The sequence below is a fragment of the Rhinopithecus bieti genome, unplaced genomic scaffold, assembly GCF_001698545.2.
Source record: "Rhinopithecus bieti isolate Rb0 unplaced genomic scaffold, ASM169854v2 scaffold_1234, whole genome shotgun sequence".
NCBI classification, from domain to species: domain Eukaryota; kingdom Metazoa; phylum Chordata; class Mammalia; order Primates; family Cercopithecidae; genus Rhinopithecus; species Rhinopithecus bieti.
The window spans coordinates 274,956-299,948 of NW_016803318.1; the positions used below are offsets into that span (position 1 = coordinate 274,956).

At 40.1% G+C, this 24,993-nt stretch overlaps 1 protein-coding gene and 1 pseudogene across 3 annotated transcripts in view; one reads left to right on the top strand and one right to left on the bottom strand.

Annotated features, from left to right (window-relative positions):
- Positions 1–24,993, top strand: part of RNF115 (ring finger protein 115) — an 84,350-nt gene that overhangs the window by 44,397 nt on the left and 14,960 nt on the right. For both annotated transcript variants that reach the window (XM_017874993.1, XM_017875001.1), the window contains one exon: positions 10,984–11,192. In XM_017874993.1, the coding sequence (XP_017730482.1) occupies positions 10,984–11,192 (209 nt within the window). The remainder of the gene's footprint in view (positions 1–10,983; positions 11,193–24,993) is intronic.
- On the bottom strand, positions 16,769–17,613 carry LOC108531508 (ribosome biogenesis protein NSA2 homolog pseudogene; annotated as a pseudogene). The gene has a single exon (XR_001886177.1). The product of XR_001886177.1 is annotated as a ribosome biogenesis protein NSA2 homolog pseudogene (transcript).

Sequence of the window (24,993 nt, forward strand, 5' to 3'; positions counted from 1 at the left end):
AAAAAAAAAAAAAAAAAAAAAAAAAAGTGTACAGAGTATAATAAATTTATTGTGGGGTATATGTAACAAATATAGTAGAAGGAAGAGATAAGGTGGGCCATGGTCTTGAGGAGCGGTCATATAACAGTGATTAAGAACACAGCCTCTGGAACCAGATTGCCTGAGCTCAAATCCTGTGTCTGCCACTTATTGGCTGTGTAACCTGGGCAAAGTTACTTAGAATCTCTCAGTGCCTCTCTTATTTTCCTTGTTTGTAAATTGGGGAAAATAATCATCCTTTCCTCATAGGGATGTTATGAGGATTAAATTGAGTTAATACATGCTAGGTGTGTAGACCCCAGTGTGCCTGCCATCTAGTGAGTGCTTGATACATTTTAGCCATTATTAAGACTTCATAGAGAAGGTAAAACTTGCACTGGAGACTTGAAGAGTAGGTGGAATTTAGATAAGCAAAGATGTGAAAATTATCTCAAAATAGTATTCATAAGCTGTAAGGTTTTATGCTTATGTCCCTGAAGAAAAAACAGAAATAAAATTATATATAGAAACTAAAGTTGTTTTTCTTTTCCCTGTTTTAGTTGGTAATTTCAGCAAAGACTTATGCTCAGGTTTGCTCTGTTTTTCTTTAGCCGGAGCTACTTGTACAATGAGGTGGTTATTTTCTATAAGTAACATTTACTGATAGCTGAATTCTTAAAATACTGACTGTATTAGAAGAGGCTCATTCCAAGAAAATTTCTGACAAAATCAGTATTGACTTTTTTTAAAAAAAATGAGACTGGGCTGGGAGATAAGAGACTAATGGGGTAGAGAGAAGGTAGGGGAGGGTTGCCAGTTACATGGGAGCAATGTTTGAATAATGTGTGAGGGCCAGTGGAGAGTGAATCTGAAAATGTTGCTAGCAATTTGTAGAGAGAAGACATTGTTATACTAAGCTCCTGATGGTAATCTGGAAAGTGAGCCCTATAGCTACCTGAAGGTTTCATTGATTACTTGCACTTCTGACCATGACCTGGTGCCAGTGGGTCATCTAATCTTAGAGTCTCAGCTTACCTGAATGGATCATTTCAGTGCAAGAGTGGCTCTGGCGGCTGCCTCAGATTAGGAGAAAATAAGATACATGGCTTTCTGGAAAAAAGAGCTCTCAGGTATACACAAGAGGGCAGGGTGCTCTGAGCTATCTGATTTATATGTATTTAAATAAAATTTGTTTTTGTTACATAAGCAGCATTATAGTGGCAGTAAAAAAAAATTAAAAATATATATCTTTAGTTTCACAATTTTTTTTTTTTTTTTTTTAAGACAGAGTCTCACTCTGTTGTCCAGGCTGGAGTGCAGTGGTGCAATCTTGGCACACTGCAACCTCTGCCTTCTGGGTTCAAGTGATTCTCCTGCCTCAGCCTCCTGAGTAGCTGGGGCCACAGGTGCTTGTCACCACGCCTCGCTAATTTTTTGTGTTTTTAGTAGAGACGGGGTTTCACTGTGTTAGCCAGGATGGTCTCAATCTCCTGACCTCGTGATCCTCCCGCCTTGGCCTCCCAAAGTGCTGGGATTACAGGCGTGAGCCACCGCGCCCATTCGAGTTTCACTATTCTAAGAGCTCCCTTTCTCCATCCATTTCCTTTCAGATTTTGTCCTAAGGCATAGATACTGAAAAATAACAACCTTAAGCTTTTTTGTTTTTGTTTTTTTGAGATGGAGTCTCGCTCTGTTGCCCAGGCTGGAGTGTAGTGGCACGATCTCGGCTTACTGCAACCTCTGCCTCCTGGATTTGAGTGATTCTCTCACCTCAGCCTCCTGAGTAGCTTAGATTACAGGCCCCCACCACCAAGCCTGGCTAATTTTTGTGTTTTTAGTATTTTACCAAGTAAAATAATTTATAATTTTTGTAATTTTGTATTTTACCAAGTTGGCCAGGCTCATCTGGAACGCCTGACCTCAGGTGATCCTCCCGTCTTGGCCTCACAGAGTGCTGGGATTATAGGCATGAGCCACCGTGCCTGGGCCTAAGCTTTTTTAAAAATGAGAAATATCTGCAGGGTGTGCAGATCACATGAGGTCAGGAGTTCCAGACCAGCCTGACCACTGTGGTGAAACCCCACCATCTTTACTAAAAATAAAAAAAATAACTGGGTGTGGTGGTGGGCGCCTGTAATCGCAGCTATTCGGGAAGCTGAGGCAGGAGAATCGCTTGAACCCAGGAGACGGAGGTTGCAATGAGTTGAGATCGCACTACCACACTCTAACCTGAGCAGCAGAGCAAGACTGTCTCAAAAAAAAAAAAAAGATATCCCATATTCTCATTACTTGATTATAGCTTTATGCATTTTTTAGCATACTTCTCATTTCTCATATGCATACCTCATAACTGTTTGGGTTGCTGTCATAAGAGTATATCGTATTTCTGCCTCTAAAAATTTACTTGGTGTTATGTCATAAACCTTTTACTTGTCTCTCTATAGTTAATAGAATTATAGCTGGATGTGGTGGCTCACGCCTGTAATCCTAGCACTTTGGGAGGGTGGATGCAGGCGTATCGCTTGAGCCCAGGAGTTCAAGACCGACCTGGGCAACATGGTAAAACCCTGTCTCTACAAAATAAAATAAAAGTTAGCCAGGTGTAGTGGCATATGCCTGTAGTCCCAGCTACTCGAGAGGCGGCGGTGGGAGAGTCTCTTGAGCCTGGGAGGCAGAGGTTGCAGTGAGCTGAGATTGTGCCACTGTACCCCAGCCTGGGTGTCAGAGTGAGACCCTGTCTCCAAAAAAAAAAAAATTTTAGGACTTCATATTCTTTAATGGCTACGCTATATTTATTAAACTATCCTGTGTTAGGCATGTCTAGTTATATATGATGGTTGATCATTGATCATACTTCTTCTACCTAAGTCTACAACATACTGAGAAATAAAACATAGAACACCAGACAGATGGATATAAAAATTTAATTTTTATTCAGCTGAATTGGAACACAAAGTTGAACTGTGGCCAAATGGACATCCTAAGTTGATACAGGATGACCTACCTGAGAATTAGAGTCTGCAGAGCAGGCACACATAATCAGAACCTCTTATTTTGCATTTGTGCAACTTTACTTCACTTGCTGGAGAAATGTGAAATCATTAGAGATTAGACTTTGCCATTCACTAATCAGCTACATCATTCCTCTGTTGAAGAGTACATACAATACGATGCCCTTTACATAAAATTCTAAAAAACGCATACCACAGAAAGATCAGGGGTTGCTTGGGGGTGGGGAGGGGCAGGAGCGAAGGATTATAAAGGCACACGAGGAAACATTTCGGAGTGATGAGTATCTTCCTTACTTTGCTTTAATGTTTTCACAAAATCGCCTGTGAACTTTTTCGAGATTACATTTCTAAGGTTAATAATTATACAATTATTTACTCTTAATTGACTCATCTTTATAGACTCTAATATTATTTTTTGAGGTATAATTCATATACTATGTAATTCACCCTGTTAAAGTATACAATTAAGTGGTTTTAGTATATTCACAGAGTTGTACAACCATTACCACTGATTTAGAACTTTTTCATCATCCTCAAAAGAATCCCCATACACCTTAGTAGTCACTACATACTTCTCCACAGTTCTCTCAGCCCTAGGCAACCACCAATCTATTTTCTGTCTCTATGGATTTGCATATATAGGATATTTGTTATAAATGAAATCATGTAATATGTGAACCTTTGTGACTGACTCTTTTCTACTTAGCATACTGTTTTCAAGATTCATTCATGCTGTAGCATGTATCAGTACTTCATTCGTTTTTATGGCTGCATAATACTACATTGTATGGATATTCCACATTTTATTCTTCATCAGTTGATGGACATTTAGGTTGTTTACACTTTTTGCCTGTTATGAATAATAATGCTGCTCTGAATATTTTGTACAAGTTTTGTGTGAGCATATGTTTTAATTTTCTTGGTTATATAACTAGGAGTGAAATTGCTGGGGCATTTGGTAACTGTTTACATTTTTGAGGAGCAGACCATAATATTTTAAGAAGTGCTGATGTGATCATGGTTAGTGTAGAGCAAGTTCTGCTAAATGGAAGATACTGTCTATCCTGTTTTTTATTTTGAATGTGTAAGTAGTTCATCCCAAATATTTTCAGAAATATTTCAGAAATATTGTCATTGTATTTATATTCAGAGTAATGTTTTCAGGTTTTCAAGGCAAAACTTGTCAAACTGTCTCTGTGATTCTTTAGACTATTTTAGCAAAACTCTATGATAGTGTTCCCTATTAGTTTTTACTTATGTAAGCTGTGTCCTAAATACCCAGTTTTGTTGTATAAGCTTTTCTTTTTTTTCTTTTATGCTTATCTAAGTCTACTCAGAGACAAATGACCTGAAGCTATTTTTATCCTTAGTGCTGATTTGGTATAAATTTGTGAGGTGTGCTCTGCTGTCCTGTGTTCTTTGGTCAGGGTACACTATTATTTTGAGATTAAAATAGGCCACAAATACATTGACTGTTATTAATTTGCACTAATTTGCACTTTCTGTACAAGTTGAAAAATGCCTCATTATGATGTTGAAGCTGTTTTTAAGCATGGGTCCTTTAGAAATTTTATATATTATTAGGTGTGGCATCTAAAAGTATGTTAGTATCAAAGTAGATTATTATGAACTTGGTGCTTGACTTTTCTTCCAGTCAAGATTTTAAATATTTTATTTTTAAATTATAATGAAACTAATGGTTACTTTGAGAGTTGTTTTCTGTGAGCAAATGTTGTGAAATCGTATATAGTAAGGGAATCATAGATTTCTTCTTGTAATTCACCTTAGTGAGATAGATGATTGAGAACATGGAGGAGTCTGCTGGTACTTTTTCACTTATTGAAGACAAGTATAGTTTTAGGTTTTTAAATCTTGCATTTACTTTGGAATTTTGGGTCAAGAGAATTCTTGTGTTCTAGACAATTTTTCAGACTAAAAACCAGTGATCTCTAATAGATGAAGACTGTAACTAGAAAGTAAAGGGAAATAAGGCAGATTTGATAAGAAGTGCAAGTGGCAGTTAAAATGAAAAGACGTTTTATGTCACCAGTATTTAGAGAATTTTTTTTTTTTTTTTTTTTTTTTTTTTGAGACAGAATTTCACTCTTGTTGCCCAGGCTGGAGTGCAATGGCGTGATCTTAGCTCACTGCAACCTCTGCCTCCCGGGTTCAAGCAATTCTCCTGCCTCAGTTTCCCAAGTAGCTGGGATTACAGGCATGCTCTACCATGCCCAGCTAACTTTTTGTATTTTTAGTAGAGATGGAGTTTCACCGTGTTAGGCTGGTGTTGAACTCCTCACGTCAGGTGATCCACCCACCTCAGCCTCCCAAACTGCTGGGATTACAGATGTGAGCCACTGTGCCTGTCCGAGAAATCTAATTGATGTTCTTACTCTGCATATTACTTTTTGTTCTTCAGCTTATGTATTGGAATTTTTAAAACTTTTAAAACATGTTGGTCAGGCTGGGTGCGGTGGCTCATGCCTGAAATTGCAGTGTTCTGGGAGGCCAAGGTGGGTGTATCACCTGAGGTCAGGAGTTCAAGACCAGCCTGGCCAACATGGTGAAACCCCCGTCTCTATTGAAAATACAAAAATTAGTCGGGCACGGTGGCAGACACCTGTAATCCCAGCTACTAGGGAGGCTGAGGCAGGAGAATGGCTTGCACCTGGGAGGTAGAGAATGCAGTGAGCCAAGATCGTGCTACTGCATTCTAGCCTGGGCGACAGAGCGAGACTCCTTCTCAAAAAAAAAAAGAAATGTTGGTCAGTGTAGGGGTAAATGTAAGCTTTTATACTCTGGTAGGAGTCTAAATTGGTACAGTAGCCCCCCCTTACCCTGTGGTCAACCATGGCCTGAAAATAGGTGAGTATACTACAATAAGATATTTTATTTTATTTATTTTTATTTTTTTGAGACAGGGTCTTGCTCTGTTGCCCAGGCTGAAGTGCCATGGAGTGATCTCGGCTCACTGCAATCTCCGCCTCCTGGGTTTGAGCGATTCTTATGCCTCAGCCTCTTGAGTAGCTGGGACTACAGGTGTATGCCACCATGCCCGGCTAATTTTTTTATATTTTTAGTAGAGACAAGGTTTCACCATGTTGGCCAGGCTGGTCTCGAACTCCTGGCCTCAAGTGATCCTCCCACCTCAGCCTCTCAAAGTGCTGGGATTATAGGTTTGAACTACCGTGCCCAGCTACAATAAGATATTTTAAAGTGGGGCACAGAGGCTCATAGTTCAATCCTAGTACTTTGGGAGGCTGAGGCAGGAGGATTACTTTAAGCCAGATATTTGAGACTAGTCTGAGCAACAAAATTAGACCTCATCTCTAAAAAAAAAAAAAAATTTTTTTTTAAAATTAGCTGAGTGTGATGGTACGCCCCTGTAGTCCTGGCTACTTGGGAGATTGAGGTAGGAGTATCACTTGAGCCTAGGAGATTGAGGCTGCAGTGAACCATGGTCGCGCCATTGTACTCCAGCCTGAGCGACAGAGTTGAGACCTTGTCTCATAAAAAAAAACCAAAAAACCACATTCACAAAACTTTTATTATTATATATTGTTATAACTATTCTATTATTAGTTGTTAGTTTCTTACTATGCCTAAGTTATAAATTGTTATAAGTTATAAATTAAACTTTACCATAGGTATGTATGTATATGGAAAACATAGCATATAATTAGGATTCTGTATAGCTCACTGTAACCTTGACCTCATGAGCTTGAGCTCAGGATCCTGGATTCAAGTGATCCTCCCCACTCAGCCTCCTGAGTAGCTGGGACTTCAGGTGCATGCTACCACACTCACCTAATGTTTAAATTTTTTGTAGAGACAGGATCTCACTATGTTGCCCAGACTGTTCTTGAACTCCTGGGCTCAAGTGATCCTCCTGCCTTGGCCTCCCAAAGTGCTAGGATTACAGGCATAAGCCACTGTGCCCAGCCTGTTTTTGGGTTTTCTATGTACACAAATTATTAGAATTATTAAGAGTTCAGCATATTTTCTGTATACTAAGGTCAGTATACAAAAATCAGTTGCATTTCTGTTACCAGGAATTAACTATTAAAATATAGAATTTTAAAAAAAGATACTAAGGCAATTAGAAAGTCAGTTCAATGGGAAAATGGACAAAAGACATGAAAGAAGAGAAGACATAAAAGAGAAATAATAGAGATTTAAAACTGATTTAGTTGAAATAACTGATGAGTGCTGAAAAAGTAAACTGTGTGATTTAATAAGAATATGTTTTAAATTTAAGAAATAAATGTGGCTGGGTGCCATGGCTCACGCCTGTAATCGCAGCACTTTGGGAGGCCGAGGTGGGCGGATTACTTGAGGTCAGGAGTTTGAGACTAGCCTGGCCAACATGGTGAAACCCATCTCTACTGAAAATATGAAAAGTTAGCTGGGCATGGTGGCACATGCCTGTAATCCCAGCTTCTCAGGAGGCTGAGGCAGGAGAATGGCTTGAACCTAGGAGGTGGAGTTTACAGTGAACCGAGATCGTGCCACTGCACCCCAGCCTGGGCGACAGAGCAAGACTCAGTCTCAAAAAGGAAAAAAATAAAAGAAAGAAATTTTGGATTTCTAAAACATCAAAAAAAAAAAAAAAAAAAAAAAGGGTGGTGGGGCAGCAGGGAAGAGAAGACATAGGAATGGCTGGTAAATATTACGTGACAGGATGTTTAGCCTTATTAGTATATTAGTATCAGGGAAAGCAAACTAAAACCACAATGGCAGGGTGATGTCAGTGAAAATGGCAGAGTAGGAGCTTCTGGGGTCATCCCTCTGCAGAAACACCAAACACCTTGACAAAAAAGTCAGAATCAAGCTTATCGAAACTCTGGAAAGATAGAGGTTTACAGCAGCCAAGCAAATACTTCACCAGAAGAAAGGGCACTGAAACAAGATAAGAGATCTTTGTAGCATTTTAGCTTACCCTACCCTCACCTCCCTTCCTGGTATGGCTGCAGTTTTGAAGATGAGAGCCTGTGTTCCCCATGCTGGTGCCTGATTCCAGAGAGTGAACCCTCTTCCTCCTAAGGGGTTGGTTGTGTGTACTGTTTTGTCCTTTCCCCAAAGGACTGCCACTAGGGGCAAAATTAACCAACCGACCAACCAACCAAACAAACAAATAAAAAACCAGGGCAAACAATAAGATATTGAAAGCCTGAGAGAAAAGCTGTAGAGTGAGTTTTGTGGAGGAATAGGAGCTTTGAAAAGCTATTGTGAATGAGAAACTGGAAAGCCAAGTGCACAACTCAGGGCAGTATGCATGCTCAGAAAAGACCTGAGGCCATTAGCTTTCACCTTGGCTTGTCTTTAGGTTCAGCACAAGCAGGAAGTGAATATTAAGGCAGATTTATAAAGGCCCTGGCTAAGTTTTAAAGGAGTGCCCCAGCAGCTAATCAGCAAAGACCTGGCGAGCATTTTACTTTTCTTTTTCTTTTTTTGGGACGGAGTTTTACTCTTGTTGCCCAGGCTGGAGTGCAATGGCACGATCTCGGCTCACCACCACCTCCGTCTCCCAGGTTCAAGCGATTCTCCTGACTCAGCCTCCCTAGTAGCTGGGATTATAGGCATGTGCCGCCATGCCCGGCTAATTTTGTATTTTTAGTAGAGACAGGGTTTCTCCATGGTGGTCAGGCTGGTCTTGAACTCCCAACCTCAGGTGATCCGCCCATCTCGGCCTCCCAAAGTGCTGGGATTACAGGTGTGAGCCACCGCGCCTGGGCGTCTTTTTCTTTTTTTGTTTCTTTTTTTTTTCTCTTTGGTTTATTTGTTTGTTTTGAAATGTGGTCTTGCTGTGTTGCTCAGGTTAATCTTGAGCTCGTTGACTCAAGCAACCCTTCCACCTCAGCTTCATGAGTAGCCAGAATTATAGGCACACACCACTGCACCCATCTCTTTTTGTTTTTGTTTTATTTTTTACACATTATAAATGTTCAGTTTTTTAAAAAAAAATTACGAAGCATGTGAAGAATCTAGAAAATATGCCTCATTCGCAAGAAAAAAATGAACAGAAGCTACCCCGAGGAAGCACTAATACTAGAATTACTAGACAAAAACTTTAAATCAGCTATCTTAAGTATACTCAAAGAGCTTAGAGGACACCATGGACAAAGAACTAAAGGGATTCAAGATAATAACGTCTCAACAAATAGAGAATATCAATAAAGAGATAGAAGTTTTTAAAAATAAGCAAATAAATTTTGGGGCTGAAGATTACAATAATTGAAATGAAAATTCACTAGGGGAGCTCAACAAAAGATATGAGCAGACAGAACAATCAGTGAACTTGAAGATAGGTCCACTGAAATTATACAGTTTGAAGAGCACACATTTAAAAGATTGAAGAAAAATGAACAGAGCCCAAGAGATGTGTGGGATACCAACGTATGTATCATGGTAAGGAGAGGGAGGAAGGTGCAGAAAACATGGTTAAGAAATAATTGCCGGCCGGGCGCGGTGGCTCAAGCCTGTAATCCCAGCACTTTGGGAGGCCGAGACGGGCGGATCACGAGGTCAGGAGATCTAGACCATCCTGGCTAATACGGTGAAACCCCGTCTCTACTAAAAGCTACAAAAAACTAGCCGGGCGAGGTGGCGGGCGCCTGTAGTCCCAGCTACCCGGGAGACTGAGGCAGGAGAATGGCATGAACCCGGGAGGCGGAGCTTGCAGTGAGCTGAGATCCGGCCACAGCACTCCAGCCTGGGTGACAGAGCGAGACTTCGTCTCAAAACAAAACAAAACAAACAAAAAAGAAATAATTGCCAAAACCATTTCAAATTTGACAAGACATGAATATACACATCCAGGAAGCTCAGCTAACACCCAAGAAGGATAAACTCAAAGACATCCATACAAGACACATTATAATTAAAATTTCAAAAGCCAGAGATAAAGAATCTTGGAAGCAGCAAGAGAGAAGCAACTTGTAACATATAAGAGATTTTAAATAAGATGAATTTCTGTTGATTTCTTAGCAGAAACCATGGAGGCTAGAAGGCAGTGAAATGACATTTTTCAGGTGATGAAAGACAGACTTGCCGACCAATAATTCTAAATCTGGCAAAACTATCAGGAATTAAGGAGAAATCATGACATACCCAGATAAACAACAGCTGAGGGGGCTTCATTATTAATAGACCTGCCCTGTAAGAAATGCTAAAAGGAGTCTTCAGGCTCACCACACATCTATTAAATTTTCTTTTTGGCATAGGACCAAAACATATGCATTTTAATTAAACATTCGCAATTTTTTTTACACAGCAAAACCAAAAATCCCACATTGGAAAATCATTTTCTATTCACCAAATTGTTAAAAACTTTTTTAAAAAAAAGTCCTGTGGGCTGGGCGCGGTGGCTCAAGCCTGTAATCCCAGCACTTTGGGAGGCCGAGACGGACGGATCACCAGGTCAGGAGATCGAGACCATCCTGGCTAACACGGTGAAACCCCGTCTCTACTAAAATACAAAACTAGCCGGGCGAGGTGGCAGGCGCCTGTAGTCCCAGCTACTCGGGAGGCTGAGGCAGGAGAATGGTGTAAACCCGGGAGGCGGAGCTTGCAGTGAGCTGAGATCTGGCCACTTCACTCCAGTCCGGGCGACAGAGCGAGACTCCGCCTCAAAAAAAAAAAAAAAAAAAAAAAAGTCCTGTGATATCAAGTGCTTGCCAGGATGTAGCACAATAGAAACTCTTAAACACTTGGTGGGTGTATAAATTGCTACAACCAGTTTGGAAAACAATTTGTCGCTACCCAGTAAAGTTGAAGATGTATGGATCATGTAATAGTTGTACAGACCGAAAACATAAAAACTCTTGTACCTCTGCAGCAGCAGACACATCCAGTAATATTCACAGTGGCCATTTGTAATATAAAAAACTGTAAACAATCCAGGTGTTTATTGATTGATTTTTCTAACACGTGACTTATTTCTGGTCTTTACTAGCTTTGGGGCCATTTGGATCACACGATGTTTTTTCAAGATTTTAGACCATTTCTAAGTGGCAATCCACTGGACCAAGATAATAGAGCCAATGAAAGGGGTCACCAGACTCACACTGACTTCTGGGGAGCAAGGCCTCCACGGTTACCGTTGGGTCGGAGATACAGATCTCGAGGAAGTTCTCGTCCTGACAGATCTCCAGCTATTGAAGGGTGAGTTGTTGTTTTAAAGTTATTTTAAGGTAGTTTCAGTGAAGGACAAATTGGTGTAATCTAATCTTTATAAGAGTCTCATACTTACTACCTTTGCAGGCAAGATGGACGTAAGTAGAAAGGATGAAAGTGAAGCTAAATTGAATGTTAGTACTCACCTGATGATGAACTAGAGAGTGAGAAATGTTATACGTCTCTGATTAACGTTTTCATTAATGGATTAGATTAATATATAGATGATATGTGTCTCAGTCCATTTTGTGTAGCTATAACAGAATGCCTGAGACTGGGTGATTTATAAAGAACAGAGATTCATTTCTTATATTTCTGGAGGCTGGGAAGGCCAAGGTTGAGGGATCTACGTCTGGCAAGGGCCTTCTTGCTGTGTCATTCCATGTTTGAAGGCAGAAGGGCAAGAGAGCATGCATGAGCAAGAAAGAAAGGTGCCAGACTCATCCTTTTATTAGGAACTCACTCCACAATAACTAATCCACTTCCGAGATGAAGGCATTTAATCCACTCATGGGAGATTCATCTCTTAAAGTCTCTACCTTTCAACACTGCTCCATTGGGGATTAAGTTTCCAACACATGAATTTTTGAGGAGGGCACATTCAAACTATAGCCATATATTTATCAAAATTTCAAAAGGGTATCAAATATATTAGGCATTAGGATTAAATATTTCAACAGATTGGAACAGTGGACTTAACATGAAATTGAATCAAGTATCTGCTTTTCGTTAAGAAAGGAAAAAAATTTAATAGGATAAATATGAAGTCTTGTGACTGTAAAAACATTCATGTAATACATGTTTGTTGAGTGTCTTTTTTGTATGGGGCACTGTACTGGACAGTAGGAGCACAATGATGAGTCAAATAGATGGTTTTGCTCATGGATCTCATTTAGTTGGAATAATAAACGTTAATTTTATTAAGTGTTTACCATATGTAGAGTACTGTGCTTCATGCTTTATCTGCTTTATGTTGTTTAATTTGTGTGAAGTAATAGGTGCTATTGCTGTTTTCGTTTTATAAAATAATTAACTGAGTCTCAGAGAAATAAGGTAACAGCCATTGGTGGATCTAAGACTTGAATCTAGGGCTTTATGAATCTAGTGCGGCACTGTCTCATATGGTAGCTGCTAGCCACATGTAGCTATATGTTTATATTTAAGTTAACCAAAAGCTAATAAAACTCAGAATTCAAAGACCTCAATCCCAAATAGCTATATTTTGAGTGCCCATTGGCCACATGTAGCTAATAGTTACCGTATTTGACAGAACATATTATAGAAAATTTCCATTATCTTAGAAAGTTCTATCCAACAGTGCTGTTCTAGAGCCTACACTCCCCCTCTCCCCCACCACACACCTTCTAGGCTTTATTAACATTTTACTATACTTGCTTTATTACATATCTATCCATCTAGCTCTCCATTAGTTCATCTTATGTTTTGTGCATTTCAAAGTTAGTTGCAGACATCGCTTCATGGAACAAATACAGGATATGGGAAATCTGATTTAATGAGATTGTCTAGGACAAAAATCAGTGAAGTCTTACATTGTTTTAATAGCTTATGGCACCCAGAGTTAAAGCTACTATATCCTGTGCCAGTTAAACTGTGTGTAGATTATTTTCCCTTTTCTACCTGTTTTGAGATTTGAGATCCCATTATTGAGTTTCTCAACTACGGTTCGTCTAAACTTTTACCTCCTGTGCATCTTTTTTTTTTTTCCTCCATTCCACCCACTAAATGGCCAATTTTGGAGCAGTGCTGTGATTCACTTTTCCTTGCTCCTTTACTAGTGGATGGTTCAGTACTGCTTCAGAAAAGTCACATAAATGTTCCCAATCGTACCCCTGCAGATAGTAAGGTGCATTTAATCTCCACTAGATTTCATGCTTTTGATTAGGCTTTTGTTTTGCATTCCCTCGACAGATATTTTAATTTTCACTAAATTTCATTCTTCAAATTTTCTATCCAATAGCTGATTCTCAGAAGCTGATTTATATTCTCCTTTATGAAAATTGGGGCCTTGGGCATGAACCCCCCAAATCCCTGTGCCCAGCTTCTCTGTATCAACATTCATTTCTCCTTCCAACCTCCTGAGATGAGGTGTCCTTTGTTTTTTTTTCAAGACAAGCCTATCAGCCCATGTTCTGACCCATTCTCTAGCTGTTTCGTCTGGGATTTTGTATCATCCATCTTCTTCTTCCTGCTTTCTTTCCCAGTTAATGCCCCTTGGCCACTGTTTTACTCTTTAGCTCTGTGTTTTTCAGTCCTGGCTGTACATCATTGTCACTGAGGATATCTTTTGAACTGGTACCTGGACTCCATCCCCAGGGACTGTGATTTTATTAGTCTGGGTGAAACCAGGCATTGGTAATTTTAAAAAGCTCCTAAAGTTATTCTTATTGTAGCCAGAATTGAGAATTACTGTTCCAGTTACTGCCTAGTAATCTTTTTCCTTTCCTGTTCAATAAAATTTCTTAAGAGTTGTTTGTGTTTACTTTTTTATCTTTCATTATTCTTCTACCTGCTGTAGTCTGGCCCTCCTTGCACTAAAATCCCTGGTGACTTTCTATTAATAATTGCAGACCCAGTGGATACTTTAAAATCCTTATTGTATAGGTCTAGTTCACTGAATTCAACCCTTTTAATCTTTTTTCTTCCCCCTTGAAATTACTTTTTTTTCTTCTTCTTTCTTTCTTTATTTTGCAATAGAGTCTTCCTCTGTTGCCCAGGCTGGAGTACAGTGGCGTGATCGTAGCTCACTGAGCCTCAAACTTCTGGGCTCACACAATCCTCCTGCCTTAACCTCCCAAGTAGCTTGGATTACAGGCATGTACCACCATGCCTGTAATGCTTGGCCAACTTTTAAATTTTTTTTGTAAAGATGAGGTCTCGCCATGTTGCCCAGGCTGGTCTCAAACTTCTGGGAGGATTGCTTGAGTCCAGGAATTTAAGATCACCCTGGGCAACATGGCAAGACCTCATCTTTACAAAAAATGAAAAATCAGCTGAGCATGGTGGCATGTGCCTGTAGTCCCAGCTACTCCAGAGGATGAGTGGGAGGATTGCTTGAGCCTGGGAGGTTGTGGCTGCACTGAGCAGTGATTGCGCCACTGCACTCCAGCCTGGGCAACAGAAGTGAGTCCTTGTCTTGTCTCAAAAAAAAAAAAAAGAGGCTCTTCTTACTCCAAGATTTAAAATTTAATTTTATATTTTCTTAATGCTTTTTATGGTTATGTTAGAACTCTTTTTGGTTACAAGTGATAGAAATTCAATTTAATATAACTTAAGAAAAAACTTACCGGCGGCCAGGCGCGGTAGCTCATGCCTGTAATCCCAGCACTTTGGGAGGCCGAGGTGGGCAGGTCACTTGAGGCCAGTTCAAGACTAGCCTGGCCAACATGGCAAAACCCCATCTCTACTAAAAATTAAAAAAATTTAGCTGGGCATGGTGGCACGTGCCTGCAGTCCCAGCTACTTGGGAGGCTAAGGCAGGAGAATCGCTTGAACCTGGGAGGTGGAGGTTGTAGTAAGCCGAGATTGCTTCAACCTGGGTGACAGAGCACAACTCTGTCTCAAAAAAACCCAAAAAACTAGAATGTATTGGCTCACATAGCTCAAATGGTTGTTAGCTATATCAGACCCAACATCTCCCTGTTATAACAATTGTCTTATAATGCCCTCTACTATTCTGATTAGAAATTCATTGATAATGTAAACTATAAAACATAATAAAAACACATATACATATATATATATACAGTTCTCCAATTAATATAAAGGAGAAATAAAAATAATATATGAATATATGTGTTTTAATGTATAAATGCCTAGCCATAACTATTATGGGAGACAAAATGAATAGTTAGGTGCTTGTTTCTGTATATAGAATCATTAAGATGATAGCTACAAATGCAAACAGTACAAGAGGATTATATTTTACAGTTCATCTGCCACAAGCATTGTTGGTACAATGTTATGACTTTTCAAAATGGTGAAGAACTCGTAGGAAGTTTCTGGGGTTTGTGGGGAAGCATAAACTTCCGTCAGTTTTCACAATAGTTACATCCCTGGAAAATTCAGTATATATTAAAATCAAATGGAAAATAATTTGTGTTTATGTGTAGAATGGAGCTGGATTTAGTTTCAGTTAATTATAGGTAGTTTGTCACCAAATGAATGTCCAGGCAGAATGTTCAGAATATGCAGGTTGGCGGACAGTTCTTTGTTGGGCCTGGCTGTCCTCCTGTTTATTGCAGGGTAGCTAGCACTCATTTTTCCTGCTTAGTAAATGTGAATGGTACCTACCATTTATTATGACTAGCAAAACTGCTCCCTTGGATTTCTAAATCACTTCCTAGGAGTGACATTGAGAAGCACTGATGTAAATTAGAAGTCTATAGGTGGATCTAGATGGTCAGTCAATATGTTATGTTCATCTGTCTATCATTCTTTCTCTCTCAAATCTGCTTTCCTGTGTTATCATGATGGCTCTCTCTTTGTGAAATGAAAGATAACCGGTGGTGGCTCCAAGTTTACAGGAATTATGGAGGATTCATCCCAGAGGATATGTCCATCTGTCAACTTTTTTTTCTTTTTTTTTTTTTACAGCCTTGCTCTGTTGCCCAGGCTGAAGTGCAGTGGTGTGGCCTCAGCTCACTGCAACCTCTGCCTCCCAGATCCAAGCAATTCTTGTGCCTCACCCTCCTGAGTAGCTGGAATTAGAGCCTCATGCCACCATGCCTAGCTATTTTTTTTTTGTATTTTTAAGAGAGATGGGGTTTTACCATGTTGGCCAGGCTGGTCTTGAACTCCTGACCTCAAGTGATCCACCCATGGCCTCCCAAAGTACTGAGATTACAGGCGTGCCCATCCATCGACTTTTGTGGAAGGTTTCTGGCCCTGATTGGGCGTTATGTCCAAATCTCTGGTGGGTGGGGAGTATTTTTGTGTATTTTTGAGTTAAAGATCTAATCCCCCCCATATGCGTATTCAGTTATTTACAGCATAATATATAGCATATCTGATTTGAAATGTCACCTTTATTATGTATACATTTTCATACTTACCTTTCTCTTTCTGGATTCTCTGTTATGTGCTGTAGATCTTTATTTTTGTATTCTATTCGTGTACCATTCTGGTGTACGCACTATGATTTTATACTGTGATCTGAAAACTGGCAGAGAAGGTCCACCTCATTATTGTTCTTTTCTTTAAAAAAAAATTCTTTGTTTGTTTGCAAGTTTATTAATGCTTTGCTTGTGTTTACCCTTCCAAATGGATTTTAGATGCAGTTTTTCAATCTCTGCCCCTTTTCCCATCCCATTAGGATTTTGATTGGAAGTGCATTGAATTTATATATTAATTTGGGGACAGTTGGTACTTTAAGTTTTTTTTCTTTTCTTTTCTTTTTTAAAAACAGGACCATTTTAATGTTTACAATTTAATAAATCTCTTCATTACAGACATGTATGGCTGTTTGGTAGTATTCAGAAACATCACAGTAATGGCAGTTCTTTCAGTTGGTGTGTAGTCCTCGATAATTATATATGAAATTGCTGTCAAACCAGTAAGACTGCATTTATGCATCCATCATTTTCAGGATTGTTTGGTAACCTGGGCATATTTTCCCCAAATAACTTTGCCTCCTTGTGTCACAAGGCCCAATTTGCTCACATTTACCTCAATGACAGTACCTTTGGTAATAACACCCAAAGTTGTATACAGTGGGGATGAGGGATTCTTCTTTACACCAAATATTGGTAGGCAAAAGGTGGCTTTCAGTTCAGGATGTGTTACATGGGCTTTCTTGAAATGCAAGCCCATTGGCCTGATAAATCTTTCATATTTAGGTGGTTTTCTTGTAAAGCCATCTCCAACAAAGCACACTTTAGTAACCATCCTCTTCCATGCTTTCTTCTTTTTCTTGCCTGTTCGAATAACTTTTAATACTTCTGTTTTTCCCTGGGCACGTACTTTAGGCAGAGGGACTTCCCAATTTCCCGCCTTCTCTTTTCGTTTCTGTTTAATCATATTGGAAAGTACTTTAGCTCGAGATTGTCCCTCTGTCCAGCAGATAGGCAGGTACTGCTCCCTGTGGAGTCTTTTCATCATTCTTTTGTTTGGTGTTTCTCTTTTCATGCATCTTGATAGTCTTTTTCATTTGTATTTTTTCAGCATGGTGCTGTTTATGGTAAAGCTTAGCCTTCAGACCAGTCATTTTCTTTGCCTTCTTTGAATATTCATGAGCCTCTCGACTTTCCTTCTTTCTCTTTTTCTCATGGTAATCCAAACGGTATCCATAGCTTTTATGGAGTAATTCAATATATTCGGTCTGTGGCATGGTGATGGCCGCAGAACCGCCAGGAGCAGCCCTTGGGGTGCGAAAACGCTCTCAATTTTCAGGTCTCAAAGACCCACAAGCCCACACCACGCAGGCCGGGACAGGAAAGGCTTTTTTGTTTTTTTGAGACAAAGTCTCGCTCTGTTGCCCAGGCTGGAGTGCAGTGGTGTGATCTCGGCTCAGTGCAACCTCTGCCTCCCAATTCAAGCATTTCTTCCTGCCTCAGCCTCCCAAGTAGCTGGGATTACAGACGTCCGCCACCACACCTGGCTAATTTTTGTATTTTTGATAGAGACAGGGTTTCGCCGTGTTGACCAAACTGGTCTCGAACTCTTGACCTCAGGTGATCTGCCTGCTTCGGCCTCCCAAAGTGCTGGGTTTACAGGCGTGAGCCACCATGCCCAGCCTGTACGTTTTAGTAATATTGAAACTTCTCAGACCTATGGCTTATGGTCTCAGTTTATTTGGTTCTTTTTTCTTCTTCCTCTATCTTCCTCTTCCTTCTTCCTTCTTCTTCTTCCTTTCTCCTTCTTCCTCCTGCATTCTTCTTCCTCCTTCCTCTTTCATTCTTCTTTCTTCCTCATTCTTCCTCCTCTTCCTTCTTCCTCCTCCTTCCTTTTTCCTCCTTCTTCTTCCTCCCTTTTCTTCTTTCTCCTTCCCTCTTCCATCTTCTTCTTCCTTCTCTTTTCTTCCTCTTCCTTCTTTTTCCTTCTTCCTTCTTCTCCCTTCTTTCTTTTTAAAAATAGACTTTTTTAGAGCGGTTTTAGGTTTGCAGCCAATGTAGAAGATACAGGGCACTTTTCATCATTCAGTCAAGTTTCATAGTTTGATTTAACTTTTTATTTATTTATTTATTTATTTATTTATTTATTTTATTTATTTATTTATTTATCTATCTTTGAGACGGAGTCTCACTCTGTTGCCCAGGCTGGAGTGCAGTGGCCGGATCTCAGCTCACTGCAAGCTCTGCCTTCTGGGTTTATGCCATTCTGCTGCCTCAGCCTCCCGAGTAGCTGGGACTACAGACGTCCGCCACCTCGCCCGGCTAGTTTTTTGTATTTTGTAGTAGAGACGGAGTTTCACTGTGATAGCCAGGATGGTCTTGATCTCCTGACCTCGTGATCCGCCCGTCTCGGCCTCCCAAAGTGCTGGGATTGCAGGCTTGAGCCACCGTGCCCGGCCGGTTTAACTTTTTAACTGCTTATTGCTGGCAAACTTTTTGTTACCCTTCATCTTGTTACTTAATTGAATTCTCTTTTTTTGAGACAGAGTCTCGCTCTGTCGCCCAGGCTGGAGTGCAGTGGCCGGATCTCAGCTCACTGCAAGCTCTGCCTCCCGGGTTTACGCCATTCTCCTGCCTCAGCCTCCCGAGTAGCTGGGACTACAGGCGCCCGCCACCTCGCCCGGCTAATTTTTCGTATTTTTTAGTAGAGACGGGGTTTCACCCCGTTTAAACACGTAGAGTTTAAAATAACTCTACGTGTTAGCCAGGATGGTCTCGATCTCCTGACCTCGTGATCCGCCCGTCTCGACCTCCCAAAGTGCTGGGATTACAGGCTTGAGCCACCACGCCCGGCTGAATTCTCTTACTAATTGTAATAGTTTTTCATTTTATTCTCTTTAGTTTTTTGGTTAGCACTCATGTCATCCTCAAAATTGTGTTTCTCTTTCCAATGTTTATACTTCTTATTTTTCTTATCTGTTATATTGACTATATTACCAAAACAAAGTTGTTTAATATAGGCATCATTGTGTTTTTCCTGACTTCAGTGAGAATGAATTAGTGTTTCTTTGTTAAACATGTTTGCTTTTGGTTCCTAATATATGCACTATCACACTAAGAAAGTTTAATTTTATTCATAATTTATTAGGGGCTTTTAATTAAGAATGACTAATGATTTTGTCACATGCCCTTTGCAGTCCTATCAAAATGACCTTAGAGTTTTTCTCCCTTAAACAGTTAATGCATTTTATTAACAAGTATGTTTTCTAATGTTTTCTAGTGTTTCTATTCAAGCTGCTTTGTCAGGGAGTACTAATCTCTCTTTTTTAGGGGTCGGAGGTTGGGGAAATAGGGTCTCACTTTGTTGCCCAGGCTAGAATGCAGTAGCAAGATCATGTTTCACTACAGCTTCAAACTCGGTGGGCTCAAGCAATCCTCCCATTTCAGCCTACGAACTAGGTAGGACTACAGGCATATAATTTTTCAATTTTTGGTAGAGACTAGGTTGCTCAGGCTGGAGTCTCTTAATACATTATTGGAGTTGATTTGTTCCTTACCTTTTTTTTTTTTTTAAAGGATTTTTATATTTATTCAAAAGAGGGTGAGTCTCTTTATCAAGTTTTGGTGTCAGGATTATATTAGTTGCATAAAAAGAACTGGGAAAACTTGCTGTATTCTTATGCTTGGAAATAGTTTAAATAACACAGGAATTACCTATTATTTAAAGGTTTAATACAAGTTACCTGTAATTCCATCTGGACCTGGTATCTTTTGAGAACTATATCTATTACAGTCTTTTCAGTTACTTCTGGGGTTAATAGTGTAGGGTAGTGTTTTATTTATCTCTGTATTCTCAGCTTCTAGCACAGTATCAGTTTTATAGTGGCTACTAAACGTGTTTGTTTTGAATAAGTGGATAATTGTAATTATGTCCCTAAAAAGTATAAAAAAATATAAATTAGTAGTAGTAATAGCTAAGAGTACGTGCCAGAAACTAGTCTAAATACTTTACAGCTATTCATTTGTTTAATCCTCACTATAACCCTGTGAAGAAGGTATTGTGAATATCTCCATTTTACCAGAGAAACTGAGGCACAGAGAGTTTAGGTAAATTGTCTGAGAGTATAAAGGCAGTTAAATATTGGAGCCAGGATAGTGCAAAAATGAAAGTGTTTGTATTTGGTGAGATTTTAACTGTTTACTTATACTGAAAATTTTAGTATAACTGTTTAGGATAAGTCAAACATTTAAAATTAAGTAGCCTTCTCACTTATTTTTTAACCAAAGAATTAAGCATTTCCCTAATTTTCTCAGAAACTTTCCTTCCAAGGCACCAGTATATCAGTGAATAGAACTTGAAAATTTTTAATTCAGTTTCTTTTCTCTTTTCTTTCATAGAAGTATAAACAAACACAGTATATCTTTGGGGCCTATTATTATACCTACTTAGCAGGTCTGCCCAGATTGTTCCATATGGTTGTTACTTTACAGTAATTGTCATTATGATGTCACTGTATGTTTTGAAAGTACAATTTCATGTTTTACAAATTTTTAAAAATTGATTAAACTTTAGCATGGCTTCTTCCTGATAACAGTTTTGTCCTCTTGCTTTGAGAAGGAACATATGGGCATTCCATTTATGGTTTCCATGGGCTACATCTCAGTTTCCTGTTCATTTTACTAGTTTCATTGTAAACAGAGTACTTTGTATTTAATGGCTGGCTGCGGTGGCTCACACCTGTAATCCCAGCACTTTAGGAGGCCGAGGTGGGTGGATCACTTGAGGTCAGGAGTTCCAGACCAGCCTGACCAATATGATGAAATCCCATCTCTACTAAAAATCCAAAAATTAACGAGGCATGGTGGTGGTTGCCTGTTATCCCAGCTACTCAGGAGGCTGAGGCAGGAGAATCACTTGCAATGAGCCAAGATCGCACCACTGTACTCCAGCATGGGCAACAGAGCAAGACTCCATTTCAAGAAAAAAAAGTACTTTGTATTTAAGAAATCAGGTATCAGAGATGAGCCTTTGTGGGATTATTAGTGTGTTCTTAACACCAACTTAATAAGTTTCCCTGAAATGAGATCCATTTTCTTTGACTTTTTCATTGGCATGAGTAAAAGTTTTTTAGTAACACAAAGACAGGGAAATCTCACATTGTTCATTCATTCTGCAAATATTTATTCAGTGTCCCTAAAGTATGTGCTTTATCCTCTAATCTGCAGCTTTTGAATAATAGTTAATTAGGTCTTGAATAGACTAGCTCATCTTATCTGACTTTAAGTGCATCTGACCTGTGTCAGAAGATTAATTTATACATTTATAACTGAGGGTATTCTGTTTCAGTGACTCCAAAACTCACTTGTTTGTTAGCATACTGTTGTCTGTGAATTTCTCAGATATCAAGAAATCAAAAGCAATCAGATGGTGGTTTGGTACATATAGAATCAGCAAGGAAATTGCATGATCTTTAAGAGAAATTCCATTCAGGTTGTGATAAATGCTAAGGAATTACTCATATTTCACTTCAAATAATTTTTTAGGACAGTAAAGTATTAATGCTTGTTAGGTTTTTTTCCTTTGTGTTAGGTCAACACCAGCACATTCATATTTTCCAGACAAGTAATAGAGATTACCACCCATTAGTCTGCACTTATTACATTAAAACCCATCTTTATTTTATTTTGTTGTTTTTGTTTTGTTTTGTTTTGTTTTTTTGAGAGGGAGTCTCACTCTGTCTCCCAGGTTGCAGTGCAGTGGTGTGATCTCAGCTCACTGCAACCTCTGCCTCCCAGAGTCAAGCAATTCTCCTGCCTCAGCCTCCTGAGTAGCTGGGACTACAGGCATGAGCCACAATGCTTGGATAATTTTTTTGTATTTTTAGTAAAGACAGGGTTTTGCCATGTTGGCCAGGCTGGTCTCGAACTCCTGACCTCAAGTGATCCTCCTGCTTCAGCCTCCCAAGGTGTTGTGATTATAGGCATAAGCCACTGCCCCCAGCTCCATTTTTTTTTTTATTTTTGAGACGGAGTCTCGCTCTGTCGCCCAGGCTGGAGTGCAGTGGCCGGATCTCAGCTCACTGCAAGCTCCACCTCTCGGGTTTACGCCATTCTCCTGCCTCAGCCTCCCGAGTAGCTGGGACTACAAGCGCCCGCCACCTCGCCCAGCTAGTTTTTTGTATTTTTTAGTAGAGACGGGGTTTCACCGTGTTAGCCAGGATGGTCTCGATCTCCTGACCTCGTGATCCGCCCGTCTCGGCCTCCCAAAGTGCTGGGATTACAGGCTTGAGCCACCGCGCCCGGCCGCCCAGCCCCATTTTTATTTTGTTGTGCTTTACTCTTTTGGTTATTTGTTACTTTTTAGCCTGGTGGTTTAGTCTCCTTCCTGGCTATATAAAGGAAGCCTCTTTTATTTTAGTTAGCAGTAAGCTGTTTCCGATTCACTTTGTAGGGTACATTACTTCTAAGAAGCTGTCCCACCTAAATAATACGTTCTTTTAAAATTTATTATTTTTATTTTCGATTCAGGGGGTACATGTACAGATTTGGTTTTAATTTTTTAATTTTTTAAAATTTGCTCTCCTGGTAACTCACAGAACAGCAGGTTTATTACACAGGTATATTGTGTGATGCTGGGGTTTGGGCTTACAATGATCCCATGACCTAAGCAGTGAACATAGTACCTATAGGTAGTTTCTCAACCTTTGCCCTTCTCCCTCCCTCTCCCGTTTTGTGATCCCCAGTGTTGATCCCCAGTGTTTATTATTCCTTACTTTGTGTCCCTGTGTACCCAATGTTTAGTTCCCATGTATAAGTAAGAACATGTGGTATTTCTGTTTTCTGCATTAACTTGCTTATTAGGCTACTGACCTCCAACTATATCCATGTTGCTGCAAAGTACATGATTTTGTTCTTTTTTATGGCTGTGTAAAGAATATGTTTTAAGATTTCCTACCTAGAGAATATGTGCTTCTGAAGTTAACCCTAGGTTCTTGGACCTTGGTTTTCTGACCACTGATCACATCTCAGATTTTGAGAACTGACTTTTTTTGGTTGTTAACTTTTTTTTTCTTATTAAAAAAAAATTTTTTTTTGGTATGGAATAAAAGACAACCTTATCCAGAAATAGCCATAGTTACACCTTGATGTATAATCTTGTAGACCTTTTTAAATACATATATATGATAATTACATCTATATAATTGAGATTGAATTGATTATATTACACATATTTTATAATATTTTTTATCTTAATAGATTGTATATATCTTTCAAGATACATTTGATTGGGGCCTATATTAGTCTGTTTTCACAAGACTGATAAAGACATACCTGAGACTGGGAAGAAAAAGAGGTTTATTTGGACTTAACAGTTTCACATGGCTGAGAAGACCTCAGAATCATGGTGGGAGGCTAAAGGCACTTCTAACATGGCGGCAACCTAACCATGTCATTCAGCCCCTGGCCCCTCCAAATCTCATGTCCTCACATTTCAAAACCAGTCATGCATTCCCATAAGTCCCCCCAAGTCTTAATTCATTTAGGTATTAACGCAGAAGTCCAAAGTCTCATCTGAGATCAGGCAAGTCCCTTCTGCCTGTGAGCCTGTAAAATCAAAAGCAAGCTAGTTACTTCCTAGATACAGTGGAGGTACAGGTATTTGGTAAATATAGCCATTCCAAATGGGAGAAATTGGCTAAAACAAAGGGGTTACAGGCTCCATGCACGTCCGAAACCCAGTGAGGCAGTCAAATTTTGAAGCTCCAAAATCATCTTTGAGTCCAAGTCTCACATCCAGGTCATGCTGATGCAAAAGGTGGGTTCCCGTGGTCTTGGGCAGCTCTACCCCTGTGACTTTGCGGGATACAACCTCCCTCCTTGCTGCTTTTCAGTGTCTGGTGTTGAGTGTCTGTGGCTTTTCTAGGCTCATGGTGCAAGCTGTCGGTGGGTCTACCATTCTGGGATCTGGAAGATGGTGGCCCTCTTCTCACAGCTCCACTATGCAGTTCCCTAGTAGGGACTCTGTGTGGGGGCTCCCACCCCACATTTTCCTTCCACACTGCCCTAGCAGAGGTTCTCCATGAGGGCCCCGCCCCTGCAGCAAACTTTTGCCTGGGCATCCAGGTGTTTCCATACATCTTCTGAAATCTAGGTGGAGGTTCCTAAACCTCAATTCTTGTCTTCAGTGCACTCGCAGGCTCAACACCACAGGGAAGCTGCCAAGGCTTTGGGCTTGCACCCTCTGAAGCCACAACCCAAGCTCTATGTTGGCCCCTTTCAGCCATGGCTGGAGCAACTGGGACACAGGGCATCAAGTCCCTAGGCTGCACACAGCACGGGGACCCTGGGCCCAGCCCATGAAACCACTTTTTCCTCCCGGGCCTCTGGGCCTGTGATGGGAGGGGCTGCCTTGAAGGTCTCTGACAGGGCCTGGAGACATTTTCCCTGTGGTCCTGGGTATTAACATTAGGCGCCTTGCTACTTATGCAGATTTCTGCAGCTGGCTTCAATTTCCCCTTAAAAAATGGGTTTTTCTTTTCTATCACATAGGGATCAAATTTTCCAAATTTTGCCGGGCGCTGTGGCTCAAGCCTGTAATCCCAGCACTTTGGGAGGCCGAGACGGGCGGATCACGAGGTCAGGAGATCGAGACCATCCTGGCTAACATGGTGAAACCCCGTCTCTACTAAAAAATACAAAAAACTAGCCGGGCGAGGTGG